Raw genomic sequence first — 15,259 nt, forward strand, 5'->3', positions numbered from 1 at the left:
TCACCTTGTCCTTCTCGTGAATATTTATTATTATTATTATTATCTACAAATATAATTCCTTTTTCCTTCTTACTTTTTTTTTTCTCAGATTAAAATGTAAAATGGTAAAACACCTTTCATTTCTTTAAAAATTAAGAGCTTTGAATTCACACGAGGAGGAGGAGGAGCAACCACCCAGATGGAATTTCAATCGGATTTGGAAGGAGGAGGGAAGCATCTCCTATCTTTCGCTACGCTAGAACATCTTCGTAAATTCTCATTCCTTTTTTTTCTCAATTCTTAAATTGTAACGAAAACAAAAATTCTCCAAAAACAAAAAGATGATTCTTTTATTTGTTCGAAGAAAACTTCTAGGGTTAGAACTTTCGTCGTCAATTGTTGCTGATTTTATTATTACTTGAAAGTATTATGTAAAAAAAAAAAAAAAAAAAAACCCTGAAAAATCAAGAAAAGAAAAGTAAAAACATTGTTTGTCTTTGTCGAAAATCCGGTTAATAATTGCATCTTTTTCTGAATTTTTGTACTGTTTGATTGACTGGGTTTTTTTTGGTGTACGAGTCACAAATTATCGTTTTAGTACACGGTTTATATGAATTTCTTTTCAAATTACTCAATTTTTTATGAATTGGTGGAAAATTTAGAAAGAAAATCTGGGGATGTTGTTACTTGTTATTGTTTAAAAAATCAATTCAGACATTAACATTTGAGAACGTGGGTTCTGTGAATCAATTTAAATAAATTAATTATCTTATTTCGTCAAGTTTTTTTATTTTTCTTCTCCCTCTTTTAATCATTTAATTAGTTAATTAATTAATTTCCCTAATCAAATTCAAAGACGTGTTGAGCTGTTTCCATTTCCATTGCCATCTCTTTCATTTCTCAAATCTCTCTCTCTCTCTTTCTCTCTCTATTCGTATTGCTTCCCAGAGGCCTCATTTGCAAGCTGTAAATTGATGGTAGCACATTTGGCCTCAGCCCCCACAGACAAAGTCACAACCTTTGTAGTTCTTGCTGTTTCTCTCTATTCAATCTCTCTTTCTCTCTCTAGAATTCCCCAGTCCTCTCTCTCTCTCTCTCTCTCTCTTATTACACTCGGCAGCACCGAATGTCGCATTGATTTAGAGACGCCTCGCTCGCTCTGCTTTCTCTCCACCACGCGTCCTTCTTCTCCTTCGCCATCTCCCTCTCTCCCCTCTGTCTCACTTTCTCTCTCTACATTTCCTGACAATGAGATCAAAGTCGTAGCCTTTTTCTGCATTTGGGGTCTCTTCGTCTTCAAGCGGTCGAGAAGGGGTTTTGCCTCGGACCGAAAAATCGAATAGATTACAAAATAAGAAACGTTTCAGTTCGTTTGGGTCGCTTCTGAGCTTGGTTTCGTGAGATCAGACACCCAGAAGAATTCGCACCCATAAAAATGGCGCCCTCTTTCAGCTGGTGGAATAATACTAAAGACACCCACCGCGGCACACCCGTCGTCATCAAGATGGAGAACCCCAACTGGTCCATGGTCGAGCTCGAAGGCCCCTCCGACGAGGACTTCCTCATCTCCGAGTCGCCGGGGCGTGTCCGTGGCAAAAACGCCAAGCAGTTCACTTGGGTCCTCCTCCTCAAAGCCCACAGAGCCGCGGGCTGCCTCACCTCCATCGGCTCCGCAATGCTGGGCCTCGCATCGGCAATCCGCCGTCGCGTCGCCTCCGGCCGGATGGACACCGACGCCGACGTCGAGCCCCACGGCGTCAGGGAAGTCGAGAACCCGGCCGTCCGCAGCCGGTTCTACTTCTGTATCAAGATGTTCCTGTGTCTGTCGGTTCTTCTTCTGGGTTTTGAGGTGGCGGCGTATTTCAAAGGCTGGCACTTTGGGCCGGCGCATCTGCAGCTGGAGTACTTGTGGGCGTCGCCATTTGGGGTTAAGGGCGCGTTTGATTGGGTTTATTCGAAATGGGTTTTGTTCCGGGTGGAGTATTTAGCTCCGCCGCTACAGTTCCTGGCCAGTTCCTGCATTGTTCTTTTCATGATTCAGAGCTTGGATAGGCTAATCCTCTGCCTGGGTTGCTTCTGGATCCGGTTCAAGAAGATCAAACCGGTCCCGAAGGAAGGCTCTTTCGACCCCGAAACAGGGGAAACCGGTTACTTCCCCATGGTTCTTGTTCAGATTCCCATGTGCAATGAAAAGGAGGTAAATTTACTGAATTTACGAATTTTTTTAGCTCAGTAACTTTTAATTTTACGATTTCTGTGGATTTTGTTCTTGGCTGATTGTGGATTGTTTGGAAAATCAGGTTTATCAGACGTCAATTGCTGCAGTGTGCAATCTGGACTGGCCGAAAGCGAAGATGTTGATTCAAATTCTCGACGATTCGGATGATCCAACGACGCAGTTTCTGATCAAGGAGGAAGTCCATAAGTGGCAGCAGGAGGGAGCCAACATTGTGTACCGGCATCGCGTGATTAGAGATGGGTACAAGGCTGGTAATCTCAAGTCTGCAATGAATTGTAGCTATGTCAAGGACTATGAATTCGTCGCGATTTTCGACGCAGATTTTCAGCCCACCCCTGATTTCCTCAAGAGAACGGTCCCTCACTTCAAGGTAAACCTTACTCGCAGCTAATTCTGTTGTTAATCATAATCTGTGATACTCTGATTGAGACTGATCGAACTGCATTATTGTAAAGATTGTTGCTTTTAATGCGAAGATGCGGATAATTATTGCGATTAAGATAGCCTTAATTGCTAAAATCGGTTAATTATTTTAATTTCAGGGCAACGATGAACTAGGGCTGGTTCAGGCTAGGTGGTCCTTTGTGAACAAGGATGAGAACCTGCTCACAAGGCTGCAGAACATTAACTTGTCATTCCACTTTGAGGTTGAGCAACAAGTGAACAGCGTGTTCATTAATTTCTTCGGTTTCAATGGGACAGCTGGTGTGTGGAGGATAAAGGCGTTGGAAGAAGCTGGTGGGTGGTTAGAGAGGACCACTGTCGAGGACATGGATATTGCTGTTCGTGCCCATCTCCACGGATGGAAATTCATTTTCCTCAATGACGTCGAGGTACTATTTTGTCCCGAATTATCCTCTGTTAAAACTAGTTTACTTGCTCTGTTTCAACGGTTGGCTAATGGTTGTTAGTGCTATATGTTTTATGTGCTCAGTGCCAGTGTGAATTACCGGAATCTTATGAAGCTTATCGGAAGCAACAACACCGATGGCACTCGGGGCCTATGCAATTGTTTCGCCTCTGTTTGCCCGCTATTATCAAATCGAAGGTATATATCCTTTTGGTGGTACTTGTCCCTTTGTTCAATTAAGGTTGTTTTGCTTGCCAAGGAATTGTTGTGAATTGTGGTTCACTAATTATATCTTGTTCTTTGCTTGTCACAGATCAGCATCGGCAAGAAATTCAATTTAATCTTTCTCTTCTTTCTGCTTCGGAAACTTATATTACCCTTCTATTCGTTTACCCTTTTTTGCATAATTCTCCCCATGACAATGTTCATCCCAGAGGCTGAGCTACCAGCGTGGGTTGTATGTTACATCCCCGCCACCATGTCGTTTCTCAACATTCTCCCAGCCCCAAAAGCCTTCCCTTTCATTGTTCCTTACCTTCTCTTTGAGAACACCATGTCAGTGACCAAGTTCAACGCTATGATCTCCGGCCTGTTCCAGCTTGGCAGCGCATATGAGTGGGTTGTCACTAAAAAATCTGGCCGTTCCTCAGAGGGCGATCTCACCTCCTTAGTTGAAAAGCCAAAGCATCAAAGGGGGGTCTCAGTGCCGGACCTTGATGAAATGAAGGAAGAAATTAGACAGCAGGAGCAAAAGGTTTCCCGGAAGAAGAAGCACAACAGAATATACACAAAGGAGTTGGCATTGGCTTTCCTTCTCCTAACTGCCGCGGCGAGGAGCCTTCTGTCTGCTCAGGGTATCCACTTCTACTTCTTGTTGTTTCAGGGAGTATCGTTCCTGCTGGTCGGTCTAGACCTAATCGGTGAGCAGGTGGAGTGAAAAGAGAGAGCAATAAACTTTCGTAGCGATAAATGGACGATAGAAACACAGACAAGCCGGGGTGGTACAAATCGTATCTAAGTAGAACAGCCCGGAGAGAGGACTACTTGGGAGAAGGTCGTCGAGAGGGCTGAGAGTGTTGCTCTCTCTCTTGCTTGTCCTCCGCCCTCCAGACTCCGGCCACCCTGAAGAAGAAAAGTAGTTGTGCTATAAATGGAGAAAGGATGGCATCTATGAGGAAAACACAGATGAGAAATAGTGATGCATGTTCAATGTTTGTTTTTTTTTTTTTTTAAATTTATTTTTCATTCTTTTGTTTTTAGTCATTCTTTTTGTAAGAAAATCTGTTTCTTCAAACATCAAAACACACGCTACTTTACAATTTCAAAGGCAATCTTCTTGATGCTTTTATTCTTCTCATCAATTATAAATGGTATATAGTTTCTCTCTTTTTTTTTTTCTTTTTTTTTTTTCTCAAGAGGAAAAAGTACTCCTTAGAAGGGGGCCTATGTTTATATAATAGTAGTGATTGAGGATGAATTTTATATCTGTATTATACACGACACATTCAAGATTCGATTGTCGGTGATGGCGAATGACATGATGGTGGTTAAGAAGAAGTTGAAATGCTTTTGTAAGTCTTCTCGACTCCCAAATAGGGAGACTGTTGTGGTGAAACCACCACCTAGTTATGCAAGAAAAGATCTCTGTTTATTCTTTGATTCTCATTTTATTATTCAATGCAAGTGCCATAAATATAAGCAGTCAAGAAAAAAAAAGATGCGAATCACCAGTGAATTATCCAATTTAATTCTAAAATACCCGCCTACAAATACATAAGAATATACTAGACCGTGGTGCTAGTGACGAGGCCATATCACTCTCTTGAATCCTCACGTTTTATGACAGAAAGCAAACCCAATTTGATTGGAAGGGAAATAAAAAACCAACCCCCCACAGAAAGTAAGCTTCTTCTTCAAGTCGGTATAAATGCCAGATTGGTGATCCCTAATGACTCAGACGATAAGATAAGATGAGCAGAAGTGACGTATTAAATCAGATGGTGTTTGGTTTCTTTACCTTGAAATTGCTACACCTAAATTTGCTGGTATCGCATCAGAAACCAAGAAGCCAGCACCGATGAGATTGACATCTTGTTATAGGAGCAGCAGAAGAAGAAAGAAGCATCAAATCTGTTACTTTTATGGAAAAAGACGCTTGACTTGTTTTCCTTAATTTGATCTAGGAAAACGATTTTCGCAACCTCCGTTTTTCTCCTTCGACACTCCTCTTTATTTCTATGTCGCTTAATATTCCTTTTATTCATTCAATCTGACGCGTGGAAGAAAAGGAATCCAAAGGAAGAATAAAGGATGCATGGCAAACACTGGGAAGAAGTTTCACTTTTTTCATCCTGGGTCACAAGGGCTAATGGCAGAAACGTGCACAAATAAACCGGTTACAAACTTTTAATCGAAAACAGAGCCAGGAGTATTAAAACCTGCAATAGGTCGGTTTTATTTTTTATTAAAGTTTGTACCCCGATTCTATTGGTGCATTAAATTAACAACCGCAACTTTCAGAAACATAACTCATAATTTATTGCAAAAGAAATGGAGATTTTTCAGAGGAAGTTACATGAACATCAGAACAAATCTGTTACTCCTTTCATGATGCAGCAATCTACAAAAACAATTCTTTCACAGATTCCCCTAAAACCCTAGAAAGCTTCAAGCAAAGTCCTATTTCTACAAACACCCAACAAACAGAGTTCTTTCTTCTTCACCAATCAAACCTCTTGCCCTGTTGTCTCATTATACACATTTTTTTTGTAATATAACAAAGTCATCTTCTTCTGCTAAAAATTCGAAGAACAAACAATTAGGAACCGAGAGAGACTATACAACCAGAATAAGCTTCTATTTTTTTTTCGTTTTCTTTCCACTTTTTCTTCTTCTCTAGCTGAGTCAAGTAGAGTTAACCGAAAATTTGAGTTGTCCGTCGGGTGGAAGTAGCCCCTAATATCCGTCTGAATCTTATAACTCCGGCTTCAAGCGGCCTGCTGAACATTATAGCGTGTCAAGGTTAGAAGAAAGCTAAAGACATAAGAACTTTGAAAGCGATTTGCAAACATGAATGAATTTGTGTTATTTACCATTTTGTCCCATATTGTCAATAGCTGAACTAGAATCAAAACCCATATGGAAAAGACCTTGGAGCTCATTGTCTAATACATTCTGCAAAATCACATGCGTTAAATCAGCCGCTGTTTCGTCAAACAAAAAAGACGATTATATCTTATGATTTGAAGTCTCTCAATTCTAATTACCTGAGGCAAGGAAGGAAATTGTGGAGCTGAAGTTGGCATACTTGGCAAGTTTCCAGGGAACATACCGGGAGGGTATGGGTGAGAAGAGCCGATTCCAGGACTAAACCCGAAGATAGCTCCACTGCCACTCCGCGAGTTAAGAATCTACATAGAAGGCAATCCAAGATGAAGTTCAATACATTCACTAATATTTTGTTGTAATTGACAAAATTATTGAGTAATACTTGCGTTTTGGACGGACTTACATCTTTGGACAGAATCCGTTCAATATCAATGTTGAGTTCTGGATTGACCGTCGCAAGTTTCATTGATAAAAACTGAATCATTAAAGAAAGTAAACCTTTACTGAATCATAAAACATATCGGAGCTAGACAACCACGGTACTAACATTTCACAATTATGGACATGGTTCTCTAGTTTCAGCTTACAACTAGCAGAAATTGCAGTACAACTATAAACATAGCGGATATATTTTTCTCTACAAAACATGGAAGTAGTTCCTCATTTTATACTGCAGAATTTCTTACCTCAACTTGCTGTTGCAGAGACTGCACATAATTGATAATCTCATCAAGCATTACAGCCTTCCCAGTAATCTAGAAACGTGATTGTTTAACAAATTGATCAGTATTCTATATAACATAAGAGATTACTCCGAAAACTGACCAACTCCAAAATTTATGAATACCTTATTGCATCCCGGAACAAGTTCTTGAAGCAATCTCATCCGCTCGCTAATCTTTTCTCTTCTTACCTGCAAGCAGAAAGTTATATTGCTTCAATAAACTAATTGAAAAGGAAATTTTCATGAAATTTTGATACATGGATATATCGTAATGAGAATGCACCCTTTCTGCGAGGCTATGACTATTTGTAGCCTGGCCCCTTCGGGCTCTAATATGAATGTAACTGTCTTTTGGATCTCCGCTTTGAGAATTTTCTTTAGTCTGTTTGCCCATCTGCTTGCCACGCAAATTTGCAGCTGCGTTTTCTTCAGTTTTTGCTTTCTTCTCATCTTGCTCTTTCAGATAATCAGAGCTCTCCCCAGACATATCCTTGTTAAGTTCCCCATCAGCATTCTATTACAGATAACAAAGAAATTAACATCACCGGAATAAATAATCAACAAAAAAAAAAAACTGATACCAATTCAGCATAGCTCAATTTACCTTATTTGGACTGAATGCAGAGTTGGATTTGGAAACTCGTTTCCTTCTCTTTCCATTCGGCGAAGATCGTAAAGCACCCTCTTCGGAAATTTGGCGATCATCGTGAGATTGGGCACCGATTGTTGAAGTCCTCTCAGTGACCCCCTCCCTGTTGGGGTTATAGTTCGGAGGACACCCAGGGTTAGCAATCTGGCCACACTCAGAGAGACCAAAAGAACCAACCATTTCTGAGAAGCTTCCACTTCCAAAACATTGAGGAAGCTTTGGCACCATCCCAACATAGCTTGAATCAGATGGATATTGAACAAGGTGGGAGGTGCTACTCATTCCCTGATTCTCCATCGCAACGGGGTAAGGTGGATTGGGAAATTCGCCATGGGAAACACCCGAAGGACCGCCAAAATTATCATTCTGACTCAATGAAACAATTGGATCCCAACCAGAACCAAAGAAAGGGTCAGCCCCATTTGAAGGCTTAAACATGGACACAGAACTCGTTGCCGTTCTGGAAACCTTTTCGGGCAGCGGATTCATGCTCATCCCGGAAGATGGACAGTTCAGGCTCCCATCAATTCTATGCTGAAACCCTACATCCTCACTGTCATGACCTCCCATTTTATGAACTCAGAAGTCCTAATCCTCCAAAACTATGGAGTCCTCCTCCACCAACCTATATATTATTCAAACGACAAAAGAAATCTAAGACACTAAAGGGAAAGTGGGTGGCTTTGACCAAAGTTGACTGGTGATATCTTGCAGACTCAACAAGGAACAGGTAACCTCTGCAGCTTTATAGACCTGAGAGGGTGCTAAAGCAACAGATGCCTCTTGTTGCAGCATCCCATGGACACAAAGTGAGAGGATAAATCCAGTGTATCAGGCATAAAATCCTATACTGCACCACCCTAAAGACCTCAAAAACCCTAGGATCAAGCTTCTAGTGCAGGGAAGGGAAAAATAAACAAAAGAAAATGCTCCCCACAGACAAGAAAAAGTGAACCTTTCAGAGCATAAAGTTAGACATGGACAAACATAGACATTAGCTAAGCAACAGCTCACCAGACTAACAAAAAGAAAGCAGATTCCCTTTTTCTCTTTGGAGAGAGCTAAATTTCAAATTTTTTATTTTCAATCCTCAGCTCAATCAAACATCAATCTGGTTGATGGAACCAGAAGGAAAAGGGGGTTTTGAATCTCTCCAAACTATGACCAAAATTAGGGAGAAGGAGAATCACTCCAAGCTTCAAGCAATTGAATATTATAATAATGATTAATAAAAATGGCTGCCAATTACCTATCAGGAAATAACAACTAGCTCTTGCAAGTTTTGAATCAAAAGAGCTAGAAGCCTAGAAACTGGGAAAAAGGAAAGTTGCAGAACCCCTTTTGAGATATTCTTAGATGGGTACTCCAAGAAAGACCAGAAGGCATCAAATTTATGCTTGAATTGTGACAGAAGAGAAAATGGGCAGGGTTTTAGCTCAGTCCCTGAATTGGGATTTTGATTTTACCTCCAAAGGAATCCAATTTGACAGGAAAATCCCAATTCACAAGTTGGGTATTTGCATAAACAGCAAAAGAAGCATCAAGTTCTAACCTTTTTCTTATGGATCACACACAAAATGCAGCAGAGCTATGGAGCTACAAAAAGAGTGAGGGTTTGCTTACCTGCCCAAGTTAACAGATGACATGTATGATTTAAAAGACCCAGAAATAACCACTGCCAACTGCTTTGGTTGGAAAAATTATTACAGAACCTAATCTCTCTCTCTCCTTCCACACTTCACCCTTTGTAATTCTCTCTCTCTCTCTCTCTCTCTCTCTCTCTACTTTGAGCATTCACTTCTCTGCAATTTTCCAATATAATAATGCTTTCCCTCTGTTTTTTTTTTTTTTTTTTAACTTTGTTTTGGGAATTAAAAAATTGGAGAGGTTCTTCTCTTCAAGGCCAAGCTTGCTCGCTTGACATCTTTGACATACTTTAAAATTTTTAATTTAATTATTTTTTACTGACACATTTGCCAACTATTGTAACAGACCTCTCTTTGCTGTTACACACTCATTTTTCTCAGTGCCAACTAACCCATTCACCCCCTTTCATTTCTTTTGAGAATAAAAACTCATTATGCTCCTAACCTCCATCATCCTTCCATCTGCATCATTGCACACCAACTCTCTGGGCCCCACTTCCCAATCCCCCCTTCTCCACCCTTGGATTTCTTATTTCATTTTTTTTAATACGTTCCATGGAGAAATATTACGAGAGATTAGCTCTTCGGCAATGATCGTGTACGAGATACTTACCTTTTTTCTATAAAGATGAGAATCATTACACCTAGAAACCCCCGCACGTCCCTCCTCCACCATTTTTATTACGAAATATTAGGAAATTAAAAAACAACAATACAAGCGGGAGGACTAAGCCAAGACCTGCAGTGACCAAATAATCAACGAAATCGATAATAAGGGCAAAATGAAGTATCATGAGTATTGGTTGAGGCAATAAAATCCGGAACCATAGACCACCATCTATAAGCATAACTATCTGCCCAAATGAAGCTAAATAATTAGTGACCTGATTTCATTCTCTGATAAATATGTTATAGACAATTTGTCCAATTCACCATAAAGAACCAAGGGACCTTATGACCTCGCACATTTTTTTTTCTTGAACAAACTATTTTATTTACATTAAAAGGGATGAGGTGGGCTTAGATTCACAATGTGCTAACAATAATATGGTTCAAATTCACCTTTGATGAGAATCGAATTTAAGATCTTTCACTTACAAATGAAAATGAATACTACTAAACCATAATATTAAATGGAAAGACCTCACACTTAAACACTTAAAAGAAAGAAATATTATTAGATCGTAGCATCGACCGATATAATTCGTGATTACTTTTATATTTTTTTATTGTTAAAGATTTCTGGTGGGCCCGTGCTTGACAGGTGTGTGCTTCTCAGGGGACCACACTGAGAGTATTAGGCTGGGGAGGCATAACAGAGGCTAATATTTAAAAAAAGTCTTTAAATTAATTAAATTAAATTAATCTAATATTAGTTGGTAGTAAAACTTGTAAATTGTAATATTTTGTTTTTTGTTTTTTGTTTTTTTAACTTGGGAGGGTTTTGAGTCTCTGTGTGCTGAGGAACATAAGGAATAATGGAATCTAATCATCAATTGACCTCCTTGTCCTGGTACGGTTATCCAGCTGTAGTATTACTCTCTTAATCCAAGTACCCAACAAACCTGGTCAAACCAAATTATCTGGTCAAACCTCCACCTCCTAGGCCTGGTTGTGATCTTGCTGGCAAAAACTCAAAATTTATTCCGAATTTAGCGGCTAATTTGATGCCAAGTCATCATCAGGTGTGACACACAACACCCTAGAAATGGGAACAGGATCCTCACCGGATCCTTTTTCTGAAGATCTCGTAATCGTAACCGTTCATCGTATATCGCACGTTCAGTTTTTGTTAGGTATTATTTATATTTAATTTTATATTTTAAATTTTAAATTTAAAATGATTTTTGACCGCACGATATATGATGAACGATTATAATCACGGCATCCCGGGATCCTCAAGAAAATGATCCGTCGAGGATCATTTTCCCTAGAAATGAGTCCCAAAGTATTCATTAATTGAAAATTAGGTTTGAATCGCTATTCTTAAATTAGACTGAAACACTGTTGAAATAAGGAACCGTTGAATGAGGTCATTTGGGTAGTTCTCTTCGTATCATTTTGATGCTTTTTCGCCTCAGTCGTGATACTTTTTTGATCAGTTTGGTGATTGATGACATTAAACAACTACTGAATGAGATATATGATGATTATGAAGTCTATACTTGTCGTCAAGGTAACAATGTGACTGATCGGCTAACTCGTTTTTTCTTTATATATCGATATGGATCGCTACTTAGTTTGAATAACAGCCGAATTTCATTTTGGACATGTTATATGTTGATATGTAAGTTATTATGTCATTTTCAAAATGTGTTCATTGGAGGGGGACCTACAATAAGTACTTTAAAGCAAATATAAATAGTTAGATACGATGATAGTGATGGTACACCAAACTGATCAATGTGGGGACTCACATTGAATCATAGCTCTCAGTTCATTTCAAGTTGGAGGCTTGGAATGGGACTCGAGGAGAAGAACAAGGTCTTGGTTTTTTTTTTTTCAATTTCTTAAAAGATGAAAACAACAATCAATAATTGGGTTTGATTGTTTGAGAAAGTGATTAATTATCTAACATACATATAGTCTAAGCAGATGTCGCTTTACCCCAGTTAAAAACAATTATGTATATGTATCATAGTGCGAGTTTGATTTCACCGATCTCCCTTCTTTTAACAACTAACAGTTTAACTCACTAACACTTTCGTTTGTTAAAAAAAAAATTATACCCTAAAGGTCAATCTCATTGCTTAGTACAAATTTATTGTTGTATAAAAAATCTTCCGTGAATGAATTCATCTGAAACCATGAGCATGAGACATTGTAAATAGAGATACTAAGGAGATTCTCTTAACGTAGGATTCTTCATAAACTCTCTGTCATCTCCCAGTTTAACGTTAATTTTCGTGCCAATGTTAAAAACATTATTCCAAAAATATGAGGTGACTGAGAATCTATGGAGAGTTTTATTTTTGAGTCTCCTTAGCATTTCTCTTGTAATTTATTCCACCCCATCTTATTTTAAGATCAGTAGAGCTTTCATTTAATCTAATCAATGTTTCCCTCTGACAAAAGAAATAAAAAGAGCTTTAATTTAGTTTTGCCAGCTCTGCTTGAAGCTAAACCAAAGCCACAGATTTGATTCAATTCATCCAACTTCCTCATAAAAATGTTTCAAATTCCAGAACCCCACAAATAAATGTATTGCTTTTTCTCAAAGTAGAATTGATTATGAAATAATCACAATAATTCACCTCGGGTCATCTCGACAAAGCAGCTCGGATATATGAGTTAGGCCAGTTAATCACGATAGTCTACTTACCCCCTTGCAACCACGCTTAAATCCTTTTAGGGAAATCTTAAAGTCTGTCGCACATGCATATGTGAATTAATCATGTCCATTGATGAATATGAAACACACAATGTATCAACGGACACAATCAACCATTAATAGTAGACGATTGTCCGAGCTACACTAATGATCCCACCTTTGAGAGTGTGAGAGGGCATATCATCCCAACAATGTTTGCATGTGGTTGGGAAGAACTTCAAGCCTATATTCCACACGGTAAGTTCGGGGTTCGATTTGTGGCACTGATGAATCACACAACAGTTGACATGAGAGGATGAAATGCCTTTGTGAGTCTTTCCGACCCCTCGAAAAGTGGACTTCCGTGATAAAGCCACTAGTTTGTCTCCTTAAAAAATAAAAAGTGAGACTGTAGCAAGAATTGTTCATGAGACAAGTAAACAGCCAACATTATTATTAAGTTAATGATAAATTAAATTAAAGAACCACCAAACAGTGTTTTTATTGAAGACTAATTAGAGAGAGAAATTGGTCCTAATAAGCTATCACGCGTGCAGCAGCATGCATTGAAGGTTCATGTGGGTCTTAATCTTATTAGAAGAAGCAGCAGCACAGATGTGGATTTGTGGTGGTCCTGCCCTGCCCTGCCCTGATTAGCAATGATGGGGTTGATATCTTACAAGATTTAGCCTCCATTGATTAGAATTTTCTAAACCCCAAATTATCACTCTAATTAAAAACTCTAATCTTTGCTTTAACTTAGTTCACAGCCCATGCTTGAAAGGTTTATGCTTTTAAAGAAGCTTTTTCCTTCTTCACCAAACAAAAAATTATGTTGCCACCCCTCCTTTTCCAAATTGCATAAAGCTGTACTAATTGCAGATAGGAACTCAAAAAGAAAAATACTTATTTAGTGCCAGTTTCGAGTTGCTTATTTGGGACAACAACTGTTCTTTTATAAAGTTTTGAAGTGCTAAGGTGTTTGCTAAATGACCAAACTTCTGCTTTTAAAAAAAAACCTGTGGTGGGGAAAGCTGGTTTAAAGCTAAGTTCAAGAAGTGCATGAATTGTGAAATTAATATGATAGAAATTAGTTTGTGTAAATTACATTTTACTATCTCAGGTTTAGAGTCGATTTCAATTCCTTACAACATTTTTAAAACATTTCACTTTCATACCTAAAATACTATTTTATTTCAATATAATACATTTGTTATGTAACATCCCACATTGCACAGGGGATTGGATCTTGTAAGCCTTATATGTATAGTCTCATCTCTACCTATCATGAAGTTTTTTGGGAGCTCACTGGCTTCGGAGTTCATCGGAACTCTTAAGTTAAGCGAGTTTGCGCGAGAGCAATCCTAGGATGTGGGTGACCCACTAGGAAGTTCTCGTGTGAGTTCCCATAAAAAAAACCATGAACGTGTGGTAGGGGCCCAAAGCGTCAAGCCTGGATGTGGTGGGGGCCTGGGCCGGGATGTAATATGTTACATTTTCCATCCATTGGTCGGTTAAGAGATGACGTGGCTGCCACATTTGTGCCATGTGGCTAAACACTTAATAAAAATTTTAAAATATTAAAATAATTATTTAAAGAAAAAAAAAATATATATATATAACCAGATCCCCTTCCCTAGAATCCCCACCCATGCCCACCCTTCCACCCCCCATTACCCATCACTCATAACCACTTCCCTCCCCATTGCGCCTCCATCTCCGACGATAACTTCCTCGCCGAGTTCTTCCCCCAATACTTACTAGCCCACATGCCCGCCACCTCCCTACTACAATCCCTAGCCCGATGGGCCCTTCAGGTGCAAACCCACCATCCTCTGCCGCATCATGATGGTCGTCGTCACCGTCTTCACCATCATGTCCATCATCTTCTTCATCTCCTGGCTCGCCCTCCTCCCTCAACTCCCCAAGTTTCAGATCGAATTGGCCAACGTCTCCCTGCTCAATGCGACAGGCCCGAGCTCACTGCCACTTGGGACTTCACCCTCCTCGCCGCCAACCCCAACCACAAGCTCACTGCGACGGGGAGGTTCTCGTTACAGATGAAGGCGCAGTGGGGAGGGAAGTGGTTGCAGATGGTGGGGGATGGGGGAAGGGGTGGGTGATGGGGAGGGGTGGGAGGGTGAGTACTGGTGGGGATTCTAAGGAAGGGGATATGGTTTATTTTTATTTTTTATATATATATATATATTTTAACTTTTCTTTAAATAATTATTTAATATTTTAAATTTTTTATTAAGTGTTTAGCCACGTGGCACAAATGTGGCAGCCACATTAGCTCTTAACGGACCAATGGATAAAAAATGTAACGGATGTATTATATTGAAATAAAATAGTACTTGAGGTATGAAAGTGAAATGTTTTAAAGATGTTGTAAGGAATTGAAATCGACCTCAAACCTGAGATGATAAAGTGTAATTTACCCAATTAGTTTTTACGAATCTAAAATCAATTTGAAGTTTAGTTTTTATAGTGTTTGGACATGCTTATTGGGTTTTGGTTTGCTTGTTTTTGGGCTAGGTTTATTAGAGTTTGTGCTTTTGTCTCTTCTTGAAATGAGTCAAAACTAGTCGAGTTCTAAGAAATGTATTTTATGTTTTTATCTTTATAAGTAAAGCTCCCATATTTATATGTAATTATAAATTATTAGTTTTTCTCTTTCTTTTTTCTTGTTTCTATTCTCAAAATATTAGAGTGTTCCAACAAAAAATAATAATTTTAGAGTGTTTTTATTAA

The 15,259-nt window shown here is 39.0% G+C and overlaps 2 protein-coding genes across 3 annotated transcripts; one reads left to right on the top strand and one right to left on the bottom strand.

Annotated features, from left to right (window-relative positions):
• The first annotated feature begins 888 nt into the window (after positions 1-888).
• LOC137717688 (probable xyloglucan glycosyltransferase 12) lies at positions 889-4,461 on the top strand. Its single transcript, XM_068457128.1, has 5 exons — positions 889-2,176; positions 2,280-2,588; positions 2,761-3,051; positions 3,153-3,266; positions 3,382-4,461. Exons 1-5 carry the CDS (start codon positions 1,415-1,417, stop codon positions 4,003-4,005), a joined length of 2,100 nt encoding a protein of 699 aa, XP_068313229.1. The 5' UTR covers positions 889-1,414; the 3' UTR covers positions 4,006-4,461.
• Positions 4,462-5,555: 1,094 nt separating this feature from the next.
• LOC137717900 (transcription factor bHLH74-like) lies at positions 5,556-9,434 on the bottom strand. Of its 2 annotated transcripts, none has more exons than XM_068457405.1 (8): positions 7,505-9,434; positions 7,184-7,414; positions 7,024-7,089; positions 6,863-6,931; positions 6,580-6,651; positions 6,335-6,478; positions 6,161-6,242; positions 5,556-6,064 (listed from the first exon to the last, which is right to left on the bottom strand). In XM_068457405.1, exons 1-8 carry the CDS (start codon positions 8,117-8,119, stop codon positions 6,042-6,044), a joined length of 1,302 nt encoding a protein of 433 aa, XP_068313506.1. In that variant the 5' UTR covers positions 8,120-9,434; the 3' UTR covers positions 5,556-6,041. The 2 variants fall into 2 exon arrangements, with proteins under 2 accessions (XP_068313506.1, XP_068313505.1); XM_068457404.1 differs by having other exon boundaries at positions 5,556-6,067; positions 7,505-9,431.
• Between the last annotated feature and the right edge of the window lie 5,825 nt (positions 9,435-15,259).

Source organism: Pyrus communis, chromosome 15 (genome assembly GCF_963583255.1).
Source record: "Pyrus communis chromosome 15, drPyrComm1.1, whole genome shotgun sequence".
NCBI classification, from domain to species: Eukaryota; Viridiplantae; Streptophyta; class Magnoliopsida; order Rosales; family Rosaceae; genus Pyrus; species Pyrus communis.

Bases quoted from the DNA above. Each gene is read 5' to 3' on its own strand.
- LOC137717688 (XM_068457128.1), top strand. From the start codon at position 1,415: ATGGCGCCCTCTTTCAGCTGGTGGAATAATACTAAAGACACCCACCGC. The intron at 2,177-2,279 runs GTAAATTTACTG...TTGGAAAATCAG, and splicing joins CCATGTGCAATGAAAAGGAG to GTTTATCAGACGTCAATTGC. The intron at 3,052-3,152 runs GTACTATTTTGT...TTATGTGCTCAG, and splicing joins TTTTCCTCAATGACGTCGAG to TGCCAGTGTGAATTACCGGA.
- LOC137717900 (XM_068457404.1), bottom strand. From the start codon at position 8,119: ATGGGAGGTCATGACAGTGAGGATGTAGGGTTTCAGCATAGAATTGAT. The intron at 7,090-7,183 runs GTGCATTCTCAT...TTCTGCTTGCAG, and splicing joins GTCATAGCCTCGCAGAAAGG to GTAAGAAGAGAAAAGATTAG. The intron at 6,068-6,160 runs GTAAATAACACA...TATAATGTTCAG, and splicing joins TGACAATATGGGACAAAATG to CAGGCCGCTTGAAGCCGGAG.